The 16,867-nt window shown below is 46.3% G+C and overlaps 2 protein-coding genes across 4 annotated transcripts in view; both read right to left on the bottom strand.

Moving 5' to 3' along the window:
- The window catches only part of LOC141051107 (uncharacterized), a 40,578-nt gene extending 39,251 nt beyond the window's left edge, over window positions 1-1,327 (bottom strand). Inside the window, exon 1 of one of the 3 annotated variants that reach the window (XM_073547986.1) lies at window positions 1,140-1,327. In XM_073547986.1, coding sequence (XP_073404087.1) covers window positions 1,140-1,220 — 81 coding nt within the window. In that variant the 5' untranslated portion in view covers window positions 1,221-1,327. Of the gene's footprint in view, window positions 1-143; window positions 271-1,139 lie in introns of those variants that run through there. The other 2 variants (XM_073547987.1, XM_073547988.1) reach the window with 2 other exon arrangements.
- The window catches only part of LOC141051076 (uncharacterized), a 188,466-nt gene that overhangs the window by 114,946 nt on the left and 56,653 nt on the right, over window positions 1-16,867 (bottom strand). The window lies entirely within an intron of this gene.

Raw genomic sequence — 16,867 nt, 5'->3', positions numbered from 1 at the left:
TTTAAACCAAACAACTCCTTTAAGTAACAAGTTATATGTACCACAAAAATGGCCACAATGCAACATAAAGTTTTCGCTCCTCTGTTGGCCAGTATTGAAAGCATTAATGACACCTGTCACCCAGTGAGGAAATCTCCACATACCTCCACCTGCAGAGCCGCACACTAGATATATGGCTGTTCTGTGCTTATGGGACCAATAATGATACCACGGTCACGTGATCAGTCATATATGGTGGGAGTCAGGGGGTCACATGATCGGGTGCCTCAGCTGCGCTCGCTTATGTGGGTGCTCACACTGAATTTGTTACATATTTACTGACTGATAAAACAACGTTAAAAAAGTAAAGAAAAATACTTTTTTATGAACCAATTTTACACACTTAATTTATCTGCTCCAATTAACCCGTTAATAAAATTTTGAGCTTTTTTTTTAATATTTGTTAGCAGAACGAGAATTGACATGTTGCTTTTATTTCTATTGGAAAAAAGTACAATGTGCACTATACTGTAGATGTTTTTCCATTGAAATATATAGAAAGCTTATTGAAACAGGGACTTGAAGTGAGCGGGGTTTTTCATGTGGAGTTTGGAGCAGATTCGGATTCAAAACCCAAAGTAAAAAAAAGTTCCTTGTGAACATTACGCCGCTATCGTTGTCTTGTGAATTTTCTTTGTGCGGTGCCTATCGTTGTGCGAGGGAACACCCGATTATAGGAAGGGTTCATCACAAAGTAGTGTACCCAGTCCAAATGGCCGTCAGTAGCCACGTACAATGCTCCGATTAGCCCCCGCCTTTAACTCTTGGGCCATGTGCACACGGTGCGGTTTCTGCTGCCGATCCGCAGCGGTTTTGGCCCTGCGGGTCCGCAGCAGATTTAGCTGCGTTGTACAGTACCATTGTTTTCAACGGTAATCTGAAAAACGCTGTGCACATGCTGCAGATTTTTCCACGCGGATTTGCTGCGGGTTCAAATCCGCAGCATGTCAATTCTTTGTGCGGAATCCGCTGCGGTTTCACACCTTCTCCATTGTAGAGGTGTGAAACCGCAGGTAAACCACAGGTCTTTTGTCCTGCGGATTTACCTGCGGATTTTTCAACAAAAATCCGCACAACCTAAAAACTCCGTGTGCACTTACCCTTACATTTCTGACACTCGATGGCTTAGTGTGTTGTGATTTCAGTACACAATGACGTGTTGATATCCTCAGGCTTCTCATAGTCCTCCCCAGGGTGCCTGCGACATTGACTGGGGAGGACCAAACAGGTAGTTTTTCTGTTTTGGGGCATCACACACCATGAGAACCACTCATCTGGTATTTAACATTGCTGTCGTAAAAAGAAAGTTGAGCTGTGATTGGTTCCTATGATAAAATTAAAGCTGCTCTGATAAAATGAAAGCTGAGCTCTTAATGGCTGCCCTGGTAAAATGAAAGCTAAATTCTTATTGGCTGCCCTGGTAAAATGACACCTGATGTAATCTTATCTGGTAGTGAATATTTTCCTTATCATACATTATTGCACATATGAATATTTGGTTGTTTTTTTTGCCTTTTGTTTTTGACAATTTCACAAACTAGTCCACAACCTCCTTATTTCCTGGTTTATCCTCCCTCTTTGGTTCTGGAAATCTCTCCATGTTTCTATTTTGCCCCATCATCCACTTAGAACAATTCTTTGGCCCCCTTTAAGACATCCGATTTTCTCATTCATATATTTAACAGATATAACACGCACCCGTTACGCCGGGATCACACATGAAAGAAACTCGGACGAGTCTGGCACGTCAATACCCGGCACTCGGGAGCGGAGTGTGCGGCTGCATGGATTTCTATGCAGCCGCACGCTCCGCTCCCAAGTGCCAGCAGCAGTGCCGGGTATTGACGTGGGAGACTCGTCCGAGTTTCTCACCACATGTGTGATCCCGGCCTTATAGTCAAGTGAGATATTCTGATGTCCAAAAAAAGTCATGTCCAACTTTGATTGTAGCCACGAATAAAAATCACCCATTCAATTCTATAGGGCCATCAAAAACTCGGGCAGCACTGATGGCATCCAAGTTGCATTTAGGGTGATGTCTATTTTTCACTGACTGTTTTCTAGGAGAAGCTAGGATCTCGGGCTAAGTTCACACTGGGCGTTTTTGCTGTTTTTTGCGGCGTTTTTGGTGCGGTTTTTTTCATCCGTTTTTTCCATTCCATTCAATGGATCGAAAACGTTGAAAAAACTTGAAAGAAGTGACATGCTATGCTCTATGTCCAAAAAACACTGCAAAGCACAAAATACTGATGAAAACAAATCAAGCTGTGCGCATGAAATTTCTGAAATCTCATAGACATAGCTGGTACAGTCAAATGCAGCTGAAAATTATCATAAAAATGCAGCAAAAAAAAAAAACCGGTGCAAAGACGCCCAGTGTGAACATAGCCCAAGAGGTAACTTTCATCTTAGAGATTGAAAGCCAAGCCTGGCATGTCAGAATGAAGCTTATAAGCCATGCATGCTCCTAAATATGCAAATTGTCTCTTCAGAGAGGAAGAGGAAAAGAACTCTAACGCCACCTATTGGAAGCAATGAGAACCTAGAAACCCTTCATCATTTTTTTTTAGTTTATTAGAAAAACTAACACTCTGATGGTAAATACTGACACATAAATATGCCTTTGTCATTTTTAGGGCTCATACTCACATGCGAGAAACTCGGACAAGTCTCGGACAACAATACCTGGCACTGCCGCCGGCATTTGGGAGCAGAGCGTTCAGCTGCATAGAAATACATGCAGCCGCACACTCCGATTCTGAGTGCTGGCGGCAGTGCCGGGTATTGACGTGCGAGACTCGTCCGAGTTTCTCGCATGTGAGTATGAGCCCCTGTGCAGAAAAAAGGATTGAAAAAAACCCAGACATGTGAATGGCTTCATAGTGTGTACATGTACTATCCATGAGAAACACTGATAGAACACGTATGTGAAAGATGGAATTCTGCTTTACTCTCTGGGGTCTAGAACATACATGCCATAAGTCAGCTGGCTAGTAGCATGCTCAGTTGCTTGTGGACTGGCAGGGATTTCCTAAGGCCATATTCACATGCTCAGTATTTGATTGGTATTTTACATCAGTATTTGTAAGCCAAAATCTGGGGTGAAATAATCAGAGGAAAAGTATAGCAGAAACACGTGCACCAATCTGCATGTTTTTAACCGCTCCTGGTTTTGGCTTACAAATATGGATGTAAAATATTGACTGAATATGTGAATGTGGCCTAAGGCTATAAGTCAGAATTCATTCTCTGTGACTGCAGACTTGTGAATCCTCACATTGCACACAATATGTGTTGTGAGAATTCCATAGTGACAGCTCCACACTCGGCACACTGACGCCATTGCACCGCTCAGGGACAGTTGTGATTGGAGGGAGAGAGATGTTATCCAGGCCTGTATGTGCACAGTCTAAGGGTATGTGCACATGTAGTTTTTAGGTTGTGCGGATTTTGCTGGAAAATCCGCAGGCAGCAGGACAAATGTCCTGCGGTTTATCTGCGGATTAGCCTGCGGTTTTGTCCTGCGGTTTCACACCTCATAATGATAAGGTGTGAAACCGCAGCGGAAACCGCACAAAGAATTGACATGCTGTGGATTGTAAACCGCGGAAAAATCCGCAGCATGTGCACTGTTTTTTTTTTAATAGGAAATAAAGGTACTGTACAACGCAGCAGAATCTGCTGCAAACCCGCAGAGCCAAAACCGCTGTGGATCGGCATCAGAATCCGCAGCGTGTGCACATACCCTCACTAATCAGAGTCCTGCAGTGTTGATACTGGTTTGGATTCTGAACCATCATACCAACAGTCCTTCTAAGGGCTCATTCTCACATGCGAGAAACTAGGACGAGTCTCGCACATCAATACCCAGCACCAGGGCTGTGGAGTCGGTAAGCCAAACCTGCGACTCCGACTCCTCAATTTCCCTTACACCGACTCCAACTCCGACTCCACGACTCCGACTCCCACACATATTGCTTATATTTAAGTGAAAAATTTATTGTAGTACAATGTGAACCTCAGACATTTAATCATTTTTATGATCCAATAATCAAGACATTTAGATAGAACAGAATATATATTGGTGTACTACCCGGTTTTCATTCTTTTTGGTACAGATACGATATGGATAGACAGATATGGATAAATGGATAGATAGAGCAGATTTCTAATCTGCTTTTGCTATTGAAAACATTATCTATGAGCTCAAAAACCTTTCAGGTGATGCGGTTTTTTAAAAAGATGATCAGCTTTTGCAGCTGAAAAACGTATCCTCAAAAAACACAGGAAAAACGCTGTGTGTGAATGTAGCCTTAGATCAGGAATAGAACAGCCATTTATAGGACATTTCATAACTTTCCCAAACTCCTATGAAAAAATATTCAGCACATCCTGCATTGAATTACTGTACCCAATTTATTATATATTTTAGGAGTCGGAGTCGCTCCATTTTATACCGACTCCAACTCCGACTCCACCAAAATGAGCACCGACTCCGACTCCACGACTCCGACTCCACAGCCCTGCCCAGCACTGCTCGGCACCAATGCAAAATTTTCATTTTGTTGGATTTTTCTCTCTATAGGTATATTTTTAAGTAAAATGTAAATTGCTTTTTCATTCTATAAACTACTGGCAACATGTCTTCGAATTTCCAAGCACTAAATTTTGTATTTATTTTCAGAAAATGAGAAATGGTCAAAAGAACAAAAAAATGCAGTGCTTGCAGACCTCAAATAATGCTAAGAAAACAAGTTCTAATAATTTAGAAACAACAATACTAATGTTTTTACTCAGGAAGAGTTCAGAAATCAATATTTTGTGGAAAAACCATGATTTTTAATCACAGCTTTCATGGGTCTTGGCATGCTTTCCACCAGTCTTTCACACTGCTTTTGGCCACTCCTGGTACAAAAATTTAAGCAGTTCTTCTTTGTTTGATGGCTTGTGACTATCCATCTTCCTCTTGATTACATTCCAGAAGTTTTCAATGGGGTTCAGGTCTGGAGATTGGGCTGGCCATGACAGGGGTTTGATGTGATCCTTCATTCACACATTGATTGACCTAGCTGCAGGGGCGGACTGGGACTAAAATTCAGCCCTGGCATTTGAAGTTACACAGGCCCACTAGTCACATGGTGACTATATAATATGTTTGTACACTTGTAGGGTACAAGAAGTGAGAGATTAACACGACTATATAACATGTAGTCAGAGCTGCGCCCAGTATTTCAGCTCAGTCCTATTTATTGCTTTTAGGTACAGTACTCCTCCCAAAGCTCTGTCCCCTTTTGTACGCATGGTGACAGAATTCCTGGCAGAACTGCTATCCATTGGGCAACCAGACCCCCTGGTCATAACTGCCCTATCATACCTCCCAACTTTTGAGGAAGGGAAAGAGGGACAAAGACTGTGGCGCGCGCAGCGCGCCGCTGCAAATTTTGGGCCACGCCCGGTCACACCCATTCCGCAACTAGTCACATCCATGTCCACGCCTAATTGTACCCATTTAGCACTGCTGATCACACTGACTTGTACTGAGGGCACAGTGGCTGGCATTATGGGCACACTGACTGGCACTAAGGAAGAGAGAAAACAGATAGAGAGAAAAAAGAGAAAGAAAGAAAGAGGGGAAAGAAAGAAAGAAAAGAGAGAGACAGAGAAAGAACAGAGAGAGAAAGAAAGAGGGGAAAGAAAGAAAGAACAGAGAGAGACAGAGAAAGAATAGAGAGAGAAAGAAAGTAAAGAAAGAACAGAGAGAAAGAAAGAGAGGAAAGAAAAAGAAAGAGGGGAAAGAAAGAACAGAGAGAGAGAGAAAGAAAAAGAAAGATTAGAGAGAGAAAGAACAGAGAGAGAGAGAACAGAGAGAGAGAGAAAGAAAAAAGAAAGATTAGAGAAAGAACAGAGAGAGAGAAAATGAGGGAAAGACAGAACAGAGAATGAGAAAGAAAGAACAGAGAAAGAAAAAGAGAGAAATAAAGAAAGATTCTATATACTATAGCAGCCTGGCTCCAATTGTAGTGCCCACCTGAGCCTCCCGGTGCAGGACCTATCATGATCCGCTCACATGGCCGGCATCCCCGATTCGAAGGCGATCCTGCTGTCTGCGCTGTCGGAGGACATGGTGATGGATCTGAAGCATTCCTGGTTCTGTTACAATCTCCTCAAGAAATTATCTAATTTCCGGTCAGCTTCAAGCACATCACTTCAGGTGGAACATCATGTGTGTGTTTTAAAATGCTCCTCGGGGCTCCGCCGTGTACTCCTGTGTCCGTGGGAAAAGCACGCTTTGTATGCTTCGTACACACTTGGCTCCGCTCCGTACATCCCGTACACATATGTCTCCACGCCGCACACACACGGCTCCGCTCCGTATACCCCATACACACGCGGCTCCGCTCCGTACACCAAGTACACACGCGGCTCCGCTCCGTACACCAAGTACAAACGCGGCTCCGCTCCGTACACCAAGTACACGCGGCTCCGCTTCGGACACCTCGTACACGCGGCTCCGTTCCGTACACCTCGTACACACGCGACTCCGCTCCGTACACCTCGTACACACGCGGCTCCGCTCCGCACACCTCGCACACACGCGGCTCCGCTCCGTACACCTCGCACACACGCGGCTCCGCTCCGTACACCTCGCACACACGCGGCTCCGCTCCGTACACCTCGCACACACGCGGCTCCGCTCCGTACACCTCGTACACACGCGGCTCCCCTCCGTACACCTCATACACACACGGCTCTGCTCAGTACACCCCATACACATACAGCTCTGCTACATCTACCCTGTAAACCCCTCCTGACCCCACACATACTTATCTCATCCAGCACCATGACAACAGCCAACAGCACCGCAGACACCAAGAGGCAAGGCTGAGCGCACAGGACCTGTGATGAGGTCACAGGAGGGGCGGAGTCAGGGGGTCACATGATCTAGGGTCTGGACAAAGGCTCCTGATCATGTGACCCCTGACTCCTCCCCTCCTGTGACCTCATCACAGGTCCTGTGAACAGAGAAGGCAAGCGACACTGTGAGTGGCTGCAGGGGGGGGGTGTCTCATGCTACGGCGAGGATGGGGTGCGTGGGGGGCGTGGTAGCTTATCTCCCTGCAGTGCGGGAAGAACTTGGAAACTATCACCGCCGTGCCGCAGAGGGCCGGCGGCAGGAGCAACAGTGGCCGCAGCAGCTGGCAAGCGGCCAGATGATTGGGCACTGCCACCCGCGGCCCACATGACAGCGGCCCAGCGGGAAAATGCCCGGTTGGTTATATTGCCAATCCGGGCCTGCCTAGCTGTGTGGCATGGCGCATTGTCTTGCTGGAAAAAACAGTCTTCAAAGTTTGGGGATCATTGCCTGCGTGGAAGGAATCAACTGTTTTTCCAGGATAACCTTGTCTGCGGCTTGATTCATATGTCCTTCTCAAAGATTAACCTGCCCAATTCCAGCCTTTGCTGAAGCATCCCCAGATCATCACCGATCCTCCACCAAATTTCACAGTGGGTGCAAGGCACTATGGCTTGTATGCCTCTCCAGGTCTCTATCTAACCATCAGATGACCAGGTGTTGGGCAAAACTGAAAATTAGACTCATCAGAAAAGATTACCTTACTCCAGTCCTCTATGGTCCAATCCTTATGGTCTTTGGCAATCTTCAGCCTGGCTCTCCTTTGCTTCTCATTGATGAAAGGCTATTTTCCAGCTTTCCATGACTTGAGCCCTGCCTCTAGGAGCCTGTTACGAACTGTTCTTGCCATGCACTTCACCCCATCTGCCATTCGTTTTGTAGGTCACTTGATGTCACTTGATATTATCCTGCGGTTGCTGATGGACATTTGAATAAGATGACGGTCATGCCGGTCAATGGAGAGTCGTTTTCGCCTTCTGCTGGTCTGTAGCTTTGTTGTACCCCATGTCTGCTTCTTGACCTCGTTGTAATGGACTCCCTTCTTAGAAATTTTAAGGATGGAGGCAACATGATGCTCATTGTATCCCTCTGCTAGTAAAGCCAGAATTGAGCCCTTCTTTTCCTCACTCAAGACTTGTCTTTTCAACTCTTTTGGCATGGTTAAAAATTATTTTTTTCATTTCTACTACTTTTGGGATATTACTAGCACTGGTTTTACCATCCAGCTTGTCCTATTGCAAGAGGATTGTGAACACCATAGCAGTTTTTGTTTATACTTTCCTTTGTTCAATAAGATTTTGTTCAGCTGACCACCTAATCAGAAGCACATTAAGTAGAATGAGGTGTACTCTGGCTGGAATTCAACTGACACTGGAATGGAATGGCTGTCAGACATGTAGAGAAGCTGATTTTATAAAACTGTGCAGTGGTCTCTTAATTTTTGCCAGAGCTAAATCTATAGATAGATAGATAGATGTATCGATAGATATATCTATCTATAGATACATTTACCTATAGATAGATAATACCAAGCCCGATGTTTAGTAATGAACATAATAAAATGATACATAAAGAGTTAAATAAAGACACACACACACACAAAATCTGCGTTAGGCTGGGGTCACACTTGCGAGAAACTTGCATGAGTCTCGCACCTCAGTACTCCGCACTCAGACCGGAGCGTTCAGCTGTATAGATATACATGCAGCCACACACTCCAGTCAGTGCCGGCGGCAGTGCCGGCGTCAGGTATTGAGGTGCGAGACTCGTGCAAGTTTTTCGTAAGTGTGACCCAACCTTAAACGCAATATCTGTTTAATTTAAAAAAATAAAGAAAAATAATTGCGCGGGCTCCCGTGCAATTTTCAAAACCAGAACAGGGAAAGCCAGTGACTTGGAGTAGATGTTTATAGCTTGAGAAGGGGGTAATACCCATGGATCTTCCCAGGTATTAATATCAGCTCACAGCTGTATCATTAGCCTTTGTTGGCTATTAAAATATCGGAGACCCCAAAAAAATGACGTGGGGTCCCCCTATAATTAAAAACCAGAAAAGGCTATGCAAACAGCTGCGGGCTGATATTAATAGCCTAGGAAGGGGCCATGGATATTGCCCCCTTGGCTACAAACACGAGCTCTCAGCTGCCCCAGAAATGGCGCATCTCTAAGATGCGCTAATTCCGGCACTTAGCTTCTCTCTTCCCATTTGCCCTGTAGCAGTGGCAAGTGGGGTAATAGTTGTGGGGTTGATGTCACCTTTGTATTGTAAGGTGACATCAAGCCCATGGCTGAGTAATGGAGAGGTGTTAACACCTATCCATTACTAATCCTATAGTTGTTACATGTTAAATAAAGACAGTCAGAATAAAGTATTTTAATGAAATAAAAAACACAGTTTCCCATATTTATTATACGCCTAATTCCTGTGACATCCTCGTTCTCCTGAAAAAAAAAAAAACCACCACAAATACTCCCTGTTCCGATATAATTCATTTAATAATGAGTGACCCATGACGATCTCCCGTGTAGAGCTGTCACATCGGGAGATGTGACTGCTCTACAGGGCCTCCGATGACACACTGACCGGAGTTTGTGCTGTCACTTTATGGCACTACCGCTGCATGAGAATTTTCCCATGCAGCGGTGCCCCAAGTGACAGCATGAACTCCGGTGACTTCTAGGTAGCGGAGTGATCCACAAAGGGAGGATCACCTCCGGTCACTGTATCACCGGAGCCCTGTAGAACGGTCACATATCCCGGTGTGACAGCTCTACATGGGAGATCATCGTGGGACATCGTGGGCAAAGTGCCCCCTAGCTGTAACAGAAGTTACTGCATCACACAACCCAGATTTGTCAGAGCTTCGGATCAAGGAACGCCGTGTGAGTGGCCATTTCCACAAGTTGGCTACAACTGTCGCCACTCAGGCAGTGGAGCAGCAGAGCATGCAAGCGCCAGTGGCATGATCCTGATCGGGGTTTGTTTCTGATTATTCTCTCCCCGGGATGGTCATGCGGGGGGTTAATCTTTCCTGCCTCGTTTTGGTATCTGTCTGGCTATTTCAGTCCGCTGTTACCTGCAAGCAGTGCGGTTATAGTTCATGTCTCTGGCTTGAGCAGCTGACCTCATTATACCCTGATTTGTCCTCTGCCCGTTTACCTAGGTCCCGCTCCTGTGTTCCTCTGTAACTTTGCTCATCGAATTACTAGCTCTCTGTGTTGTGACTTCTTGGAATTTGACTTGGCTTGTCCTCCGACCTGTTTGACTCTATTCCATCTCTGGCTTTCCTGCTCCCGTCCGGCTTTGACATTTTTGGCTTGTTTCTGACCACATGTATTGCTGTGACCTCTGGTACTTTGTTCCCTCTCTGTTGCTGACCTGGCTTTTCTGACTACTCTTCCGCCACCTAGTAGCTCCTGCCTGTTGCTCTGTGGTTTCACTGTGAGTGTACCTGTTTTCATTCACCCACACCCCCTGGTGGAGGTTGTGTGCTACTGTGCTGCAGCAGGCATTACATTATAACTGACCATATATTTAGAGGGGTTTATTCATTTTTTCACTAGCTATGGATCCACTGCGCAATTTGGTTGACCAGGTGTCCAGTTTGACGCAGATGATGCGGGAATTGTCAGTGGAACATAGGGCCCTGGCCACATCCCATACTCAATTACAGAAAGATTTGAAGGACACGATTAAAACTGTGTGGGGTACCACTCCCATGTTGTCAGCAATCCGGCGATACTGTAGATGTCTCCTTGCACTCTTCCAAACCCTCGGTCAAGCTCCCTGACACCTTTGCTGGTGAGAAGGATAAGTTTCATATGTTCAGAGAGGGTTGCAAATTGTTTTTTTCACTTAGACCTCGATCTTCTGGGGATGAGAGTCAGCGGGTGGGAATAATTATTTCCTTACTCAGGGAAGGTCCTCAGTCTTGGTCTTTCTTGTAGTCCCCTACTGCCCCTGAATGGATGTCAGAGGATAGGTTTTTTGAGGCCCTAGGACTTATCTATGATTAACCAGACCATGCCAGGGTGGCAGAGGATACTATCATGGGTCTTGTTCAGGGAAAGCTCTCAGCCGAGTGGTATTGCTTGGAGTTGACGATGGTCACCAGAAGTCTCATGGAACGACTCTGCACTTTTTATCGATTTCAGTTTTCCATCACTTTCAGGCCTGGATCCAAGAATCTGAAGGTGGATACCTTGTCTCGCAGGTTGGATCCAATATCTCCTCCTGAACCTCATAGAATCATAGAATCGTAGAGTTGGAAGGGACCTCCTGGGCCATCTGGTCCAACCCCCTGCTCAAAGCAGGATTCGCTAAATCATCCCAGTCAGATGTCTGTCCAGCCTCTGTTTGAAGACTTCCATTGAAGGAGAACTCACCACTTCTCGTGGCAGCTTGTTCCACTCATTGATCACTCTGTCAAAAAGTTTTTTCTAATATCTAATCTGTGTCTCCTCCCATTCAGTTTCATCCCATTGCTTCTAGTCTTTCCTTGTGCAAATGAGAATAAAGTTGATCCTTCTACAATGTGACAGCCCTTTAGATATTTGTAGACAGCTATTAAGTCTCCTCTCAGTCTGCTACATAGAGGCAATGATGAGATCGCCTGTATGTATCAGAGTTGCTGACTTGCTATGAGCGCTGACCACCAGGCAGTGCTCATAGCAATCTGGCTATGACAACCATAGAGGTCTGCTGGAGACCTCTGTCATGCCAACCTATTGGTGACCCGAGGTCACGTGACCGGAGTCACTGATGGGTGGGATTTCCGGCACACTTGCCGGAAGCACGTGTTAAATGCCTCTGTTAGAGTTTGACAGTAGCATTTAACTAGTTAACAGCCGCGGGTGGATCGCGATTCCACCCGCGGCTGTTAGAGGCACATGTCAGCTGTTCAAAACAGCTGACATATGCCGGGAAAGATGTGGGCTCACTGCCGGAGCCCACATCAAAGGGAGGGAGTTCGACATCGGTGTAAATTTACGCCCGATGTCGGAAAGGGGTTAAAGTGGAGTAAAAGTTCTCAGTTCTGGCAGTCAGAGATGCTTCTAGGGGTCTTCTCCATGCTGGTCTACTTCAACTTTTTCTATCCATTTCACCATTTTCACTACCCCCCAGACCTCCTTGTAGGGTCTGTCAGAAAAATGCTCAGAATTCCCATTGACTCCCATCATACTCATTACTCGAAATGAGCATATGAGCATTAGGTGCTGCTCAGTTTGAGTAAAGTAACGAGCATCCAATCATTATTATTAGCTCTATCATCCCTAATAATAACAAATAAGTAAATACATAAAATAATTGATCTGAATATTGATACAGTCTGAAAGCCTACAATGTAAGAATGTTTCAAATATAGAAGTGTTCACAAGTTCATTTTCATCAATTAATAAAATGCAAAGTGAATGCATAAGCGAGAAATCTGAATCAAATCTATTTGGTCGCTGCCCTTTCTTTTCAAAACAGCATCAGTTCTTCTGGAAAAACTTTCGCAGTTTTTGAAGAAACTCGGCAGGATGGTTCTTTCAAACATTTTGAAGAACAACCAGAGAGCTCCTATGGATGTCGCTACTGCAAATTCTTCTGTCTCTCTGTGTAAACCAAGGAAGATAATTGACGTTAAGATTACGGCTCTGTAGGAACCATATCATCACTTCCGGGACTCTGTTCTTCTTTACTCTGAAAATAGTTTTTAATGACATTGGTTATATTTTTGGGGCCGGTGTCCGGCTGCAGATTAAATTTAGAGCCATACACCTCCCTGATGGTATCTCATGTTGTAAATTTATCTTTTCTCAGCTTTGAGGACACCATTATTCTTGACAAACTTCCCATCTCCAGCCCCAAACATTCAAGAAACCTCCCCAATGCTTCACTGCTCCTGCAGAAACTCATTATTGTTCTGCCCTAAAGCCAATTGAGCAAACAAAATACCTATTGTTACAGCCAAATATTTCACATTTTGACTACAGAGCATCTGCTGTCATTTTTCTGCCACCCGGTTCATGTGTTCATGCATAGTCAAGTCAATTTCGCCTGGTTTTCGTGTAAAGGAATGGTCTCGTTTTTGGCCGCAATTCTTCCATGAAGACCACTTCTGAACAGACTTTTCTGAACAATAGGTGGGTCTAGAAGCGTATCTGTAGGCGGGGTTTCTGCCTCAGGCGCACCAAGCAGGGTGGGCGCCGTTGGGCCACCTTATGTGGCGGTCTGAGGTGTCTCCCATGTCAGCTGCATTTAGTTGCCCCTCCGTACTGATAGTCGGCGATTGAAAGAATGTATGGATGGGAATGGGTGCAGACACAGTATGGGGAGTGCAGGAGGGAAATTTATGTGAACACAGTATGGGGAGCGAGTGGGGGAATGGGTACAGACACAGTATGTGTAGTGATGGAAAAATGTATGCGCACACACAGTGGACACAGTTTGGGGAGTGAGGGTGATGGGTGCGGACACATTATGGGGAATGGGGGAGATGTGTGAGGAGGCAGTATGGACAGTGAGGGGGGAACTATATGAAGAGATAGCATGGTTAGCTAGGGGGATGTGAGAGGAGATAGGGGTAAATGTGTGAGGAGACAATTGAGGGGAATGGTGAGGAGACAGTATGAGGAGAGAAAAGTGTGAGTGGGAACAGAAGAGACTGAATAGTATGGGGGGCAGTGTAAGGGCATAGCCAGGAGGCGACAGTAAGCCAAGGAGGGGGTGATGAGGGGGCACACTATAGAGACTGGGCCCTATAGGGAGGACATAGTGTGAGAGAACAGTGTGAAGAGGGGGCTCAGTATGGAAAGGAGAGGCAATGTGGAGGACATGTACCATAAAAGGGACAGTGTGGGGGGTCATATTTTGTGCAGGGAATATAGTGAGGGGCAAGTATTTATTCAGGGGCTGAGCGTAGGGCAGATATTTTTAAAGGCATTGTGTGGATGTGCTACAGGAGACCAGAGAAGATGGAACTCTGCAGAGATGGGCTCTGGATGAGATGTATCATCATGGAGTCTAGACAAGATGAAGAAAAGAAAGAAAACAACTTCAGAGACAAGGTCATCTATAAAAGGTACCTGGATGTAATTTTTTTTGTGATACTGACTCATTCTCATATTTTTATTTATGCTAGGATCAATAAAGGGGTTGTCTAAGGCCTCTTTCACACATCAGGTTTTCACCGTCAGGCGCGATCCGGCGCTTTTCACAAAAACCGGATCCGGCGAAATGCAATGCCGGATCCGGTTTCCCCCCCATTGACTTGCATTAGAGCCGGATCGAGCCGGATGGCCATGCGTTTCATCCGGTTTTCGCCGGATCCGGCAATGTGTCGCGATCCGGCGTCTGGAAAAAACGGCTACTGTAACGTTTTTTGTCTCCGGCGAAAAAGCCTATGAGCGCCGCAATGCGCCTGATCCGGCGACAGCCGGATCCAGTGGCCGGATCCGGTTTTTTTGGTCTGAGCATGCTCAGTAGCTCTGCCCACAAGACATATATAAAAGCAAGACAGTGGGACCCTCAGCCACACCCAACATGCCACCCAAGCCAAGAACCAGGAGCAGGAGAAGGCAGGAGACATCTGCAGCAGCACCATCAGCAGCACCACCACCACGCCAAATGGAGCAGCAAATGGAACATGCTGAGGAGGGGAGACCAGCAGCAGATGAGAGACGGTAATTATCAAATCCCCCATTCCTCCAAACTAGGGCCATGGAATATCAAGATATTCATTGGCCCTTTGTTTCTCTTTATTCAACAGCCGCCCAAGAGATGCAGCAGCAGCAGAAATGGCATCACTGGCAGCAGCAACAGCAGCAGCAATACCCACAGCCATGGAGTCTGGCCATCAACAGGACAGCACATCTTCTTCTGGGAGCCCTCCCTCGCATCGTCAGCGTTTGACGGTAAGTTTTTATTTCCAAAATCCATCATCTCTGTAATATATGTCTATTCATTGCCTTTTATTTCAAAACAGGAATCACAAGATGAAGAGGAGCTCCCAGAAGAAGAAGGAAGGGGTGGACAGACACCTGGAGTGGGCTCACAATTGGTAAGTTTTTGGCATCAAACGCAGAAACACAACATCACACTACACACAACACATAGAAAACAATGTTCTGCAGACCACACACAGCAAACAAATGCCTACATCCAAAGACATAACATTTTTTGTTTTCTTCTCTAGTCTTCCCAATCTGGTGCTCGGCCAAGAGGTCCTCGCAGTGCCTCCCAGGGTCGTCGGCGACAGCAAAGCGGCGGTCACCAGCGTGTAAGTATAAATTTTTTTGCTTTGTTTTTTTGCACTTTTTATTTCATTTCTTTTGTGGAGGCTAATTATGTTATTTTTGTCTTTTTCTTTAACAGCCTTCACAGCGTGCTCCCGACTCTGACGGTGAGGATGGAGGAATCGATGTGGACCACCTCATCGATCTCGTCAGAGAAAGGGAGCCGCTCTGGAATATGGCTGACCGCCGCCACGCTGACCTTATCGTTACCCGACGACTCTGGGAGGAAATCTGTTCGCTCCTTGTGGACCGCTGGGAGGACCTCGATGCTCGGGCCCAGATTAAAGAGCGTAAGTATATACAGTACCGGTTGCTTGATTTAAAGCAGTGTTTCCCGAACTCCAGTCCTCGTGGTCCCCACGGATCATGTGTTCAGGATTTCTATTTACTTTGGAAATCCTGAAAACATGACCCCTGGGGACCATGAGGACTGGAGTTTGGGAAACACTGATGTTGTATACTAACCATTTTGTCCTTTCTCGTTTCAGGGGAGAGAATTGTGAAGCGGTGGCGGTCTGTGAGGGATCGTTTCAAGAAGGAGTTCAATAAAGAGATGCGGGCCCCGAGTGGATCTGGAGGATGCACGAGCCCTGTCGTTCCTCCGGGATACAATGGTCACCAGAAGGTAAATATTACATGCCACATGTGACAAAAAAATGTTTAGATGTAACTTTTTTTTTTTCAGCCAGGGCCATACCATGTCACTATTTTAATTGTTTTTTTTTTCTCTTTATTCCACAGCACGGTGAGCAGCACTCGGGAGCCTGCACGATTGGACCCTTCTGAGGCGATCCCTGTGGAGACCGGCACCGAGGGACACTTCGACCGCCCCGGTACATCTGCACCTTCCCAGCCTTCCCACACATTCGACCCATCTGTCCCATCCACCAGCACAGGAGCATCGTGGCCGCCTACATTACATGAAGCTGCTGGTGAGGAGATCGCTTTCCCTTTACCCCACCCTTCTGCCCCTGCCACCTCTAGTACACCTGCGGGTACTGGGCGGCAGCGGCAGAGGGGTCAGGAAAAGACTTATGCGCCAGAGTTCTTGCATCTGAATGCATCTTTCCAGAACTGTCTAAAAGTCTTGTCAGAGCAAATCTCCGCAGGCTTTCAGCAGATCAACTCCAGCATTCTGGAGGTGAAGACACTTCTGCAAACCATGCATTCAGAAGCAAGATCTTCGCCAAACCACACCTTTTTCAGGTCTGTTGTGGAGCGCATGGAAACGCTATCTCCTACCCAGCAGATGCATGTAATGCATTCATGCCACGGTGCTCTCCAGCAAGTTACCTCCCAACCTCCTCCTCCCACCACAGTAGTTCCTCCACCTGCACCCCCTCCAGCCACTTTCCATCCTCCCCCTCCTATTACATCTGCACCCCCTCCAGCCACTTTCCATCCTCCCCCTCCTATTGCATCTGCACCCCCTCCAGCCACTTTCCATCCTCCCCCTCCTATTACATACCATCCACCTCCCCAGTACCAGCAACCTCCCCAGTACCAGACATATACCCACTTCCAGCAACCTGCCCCGTACCAAACTCCTTCCCCATACAACTTGCCATCAACATCATCTGCTCTACAGTCCCTGCCCAACCCTCCACTCCACCGCCCACCACCTCTTCTGCCTCC

The sequence above is a fragment of the Dendrobates tinctorius genome, unplaced genomic scaffold (genome assembly GCF_039654945.1).
Source record: "Dendrobates tinctorius isolate UK_male_01 unplaced genomic scaffold, ASM3965494v1 ptg000155l, whole genome shotgun sequence".
NCBI lineage: Eukaryota > Metazoa > Chordata > Amphibia > Anura > Dendrobatidae > Dendrobates > Dendrobates tinctorius.
This window is presented reverse-complemented; position numbering and strand designations above follow the sequence as displayed.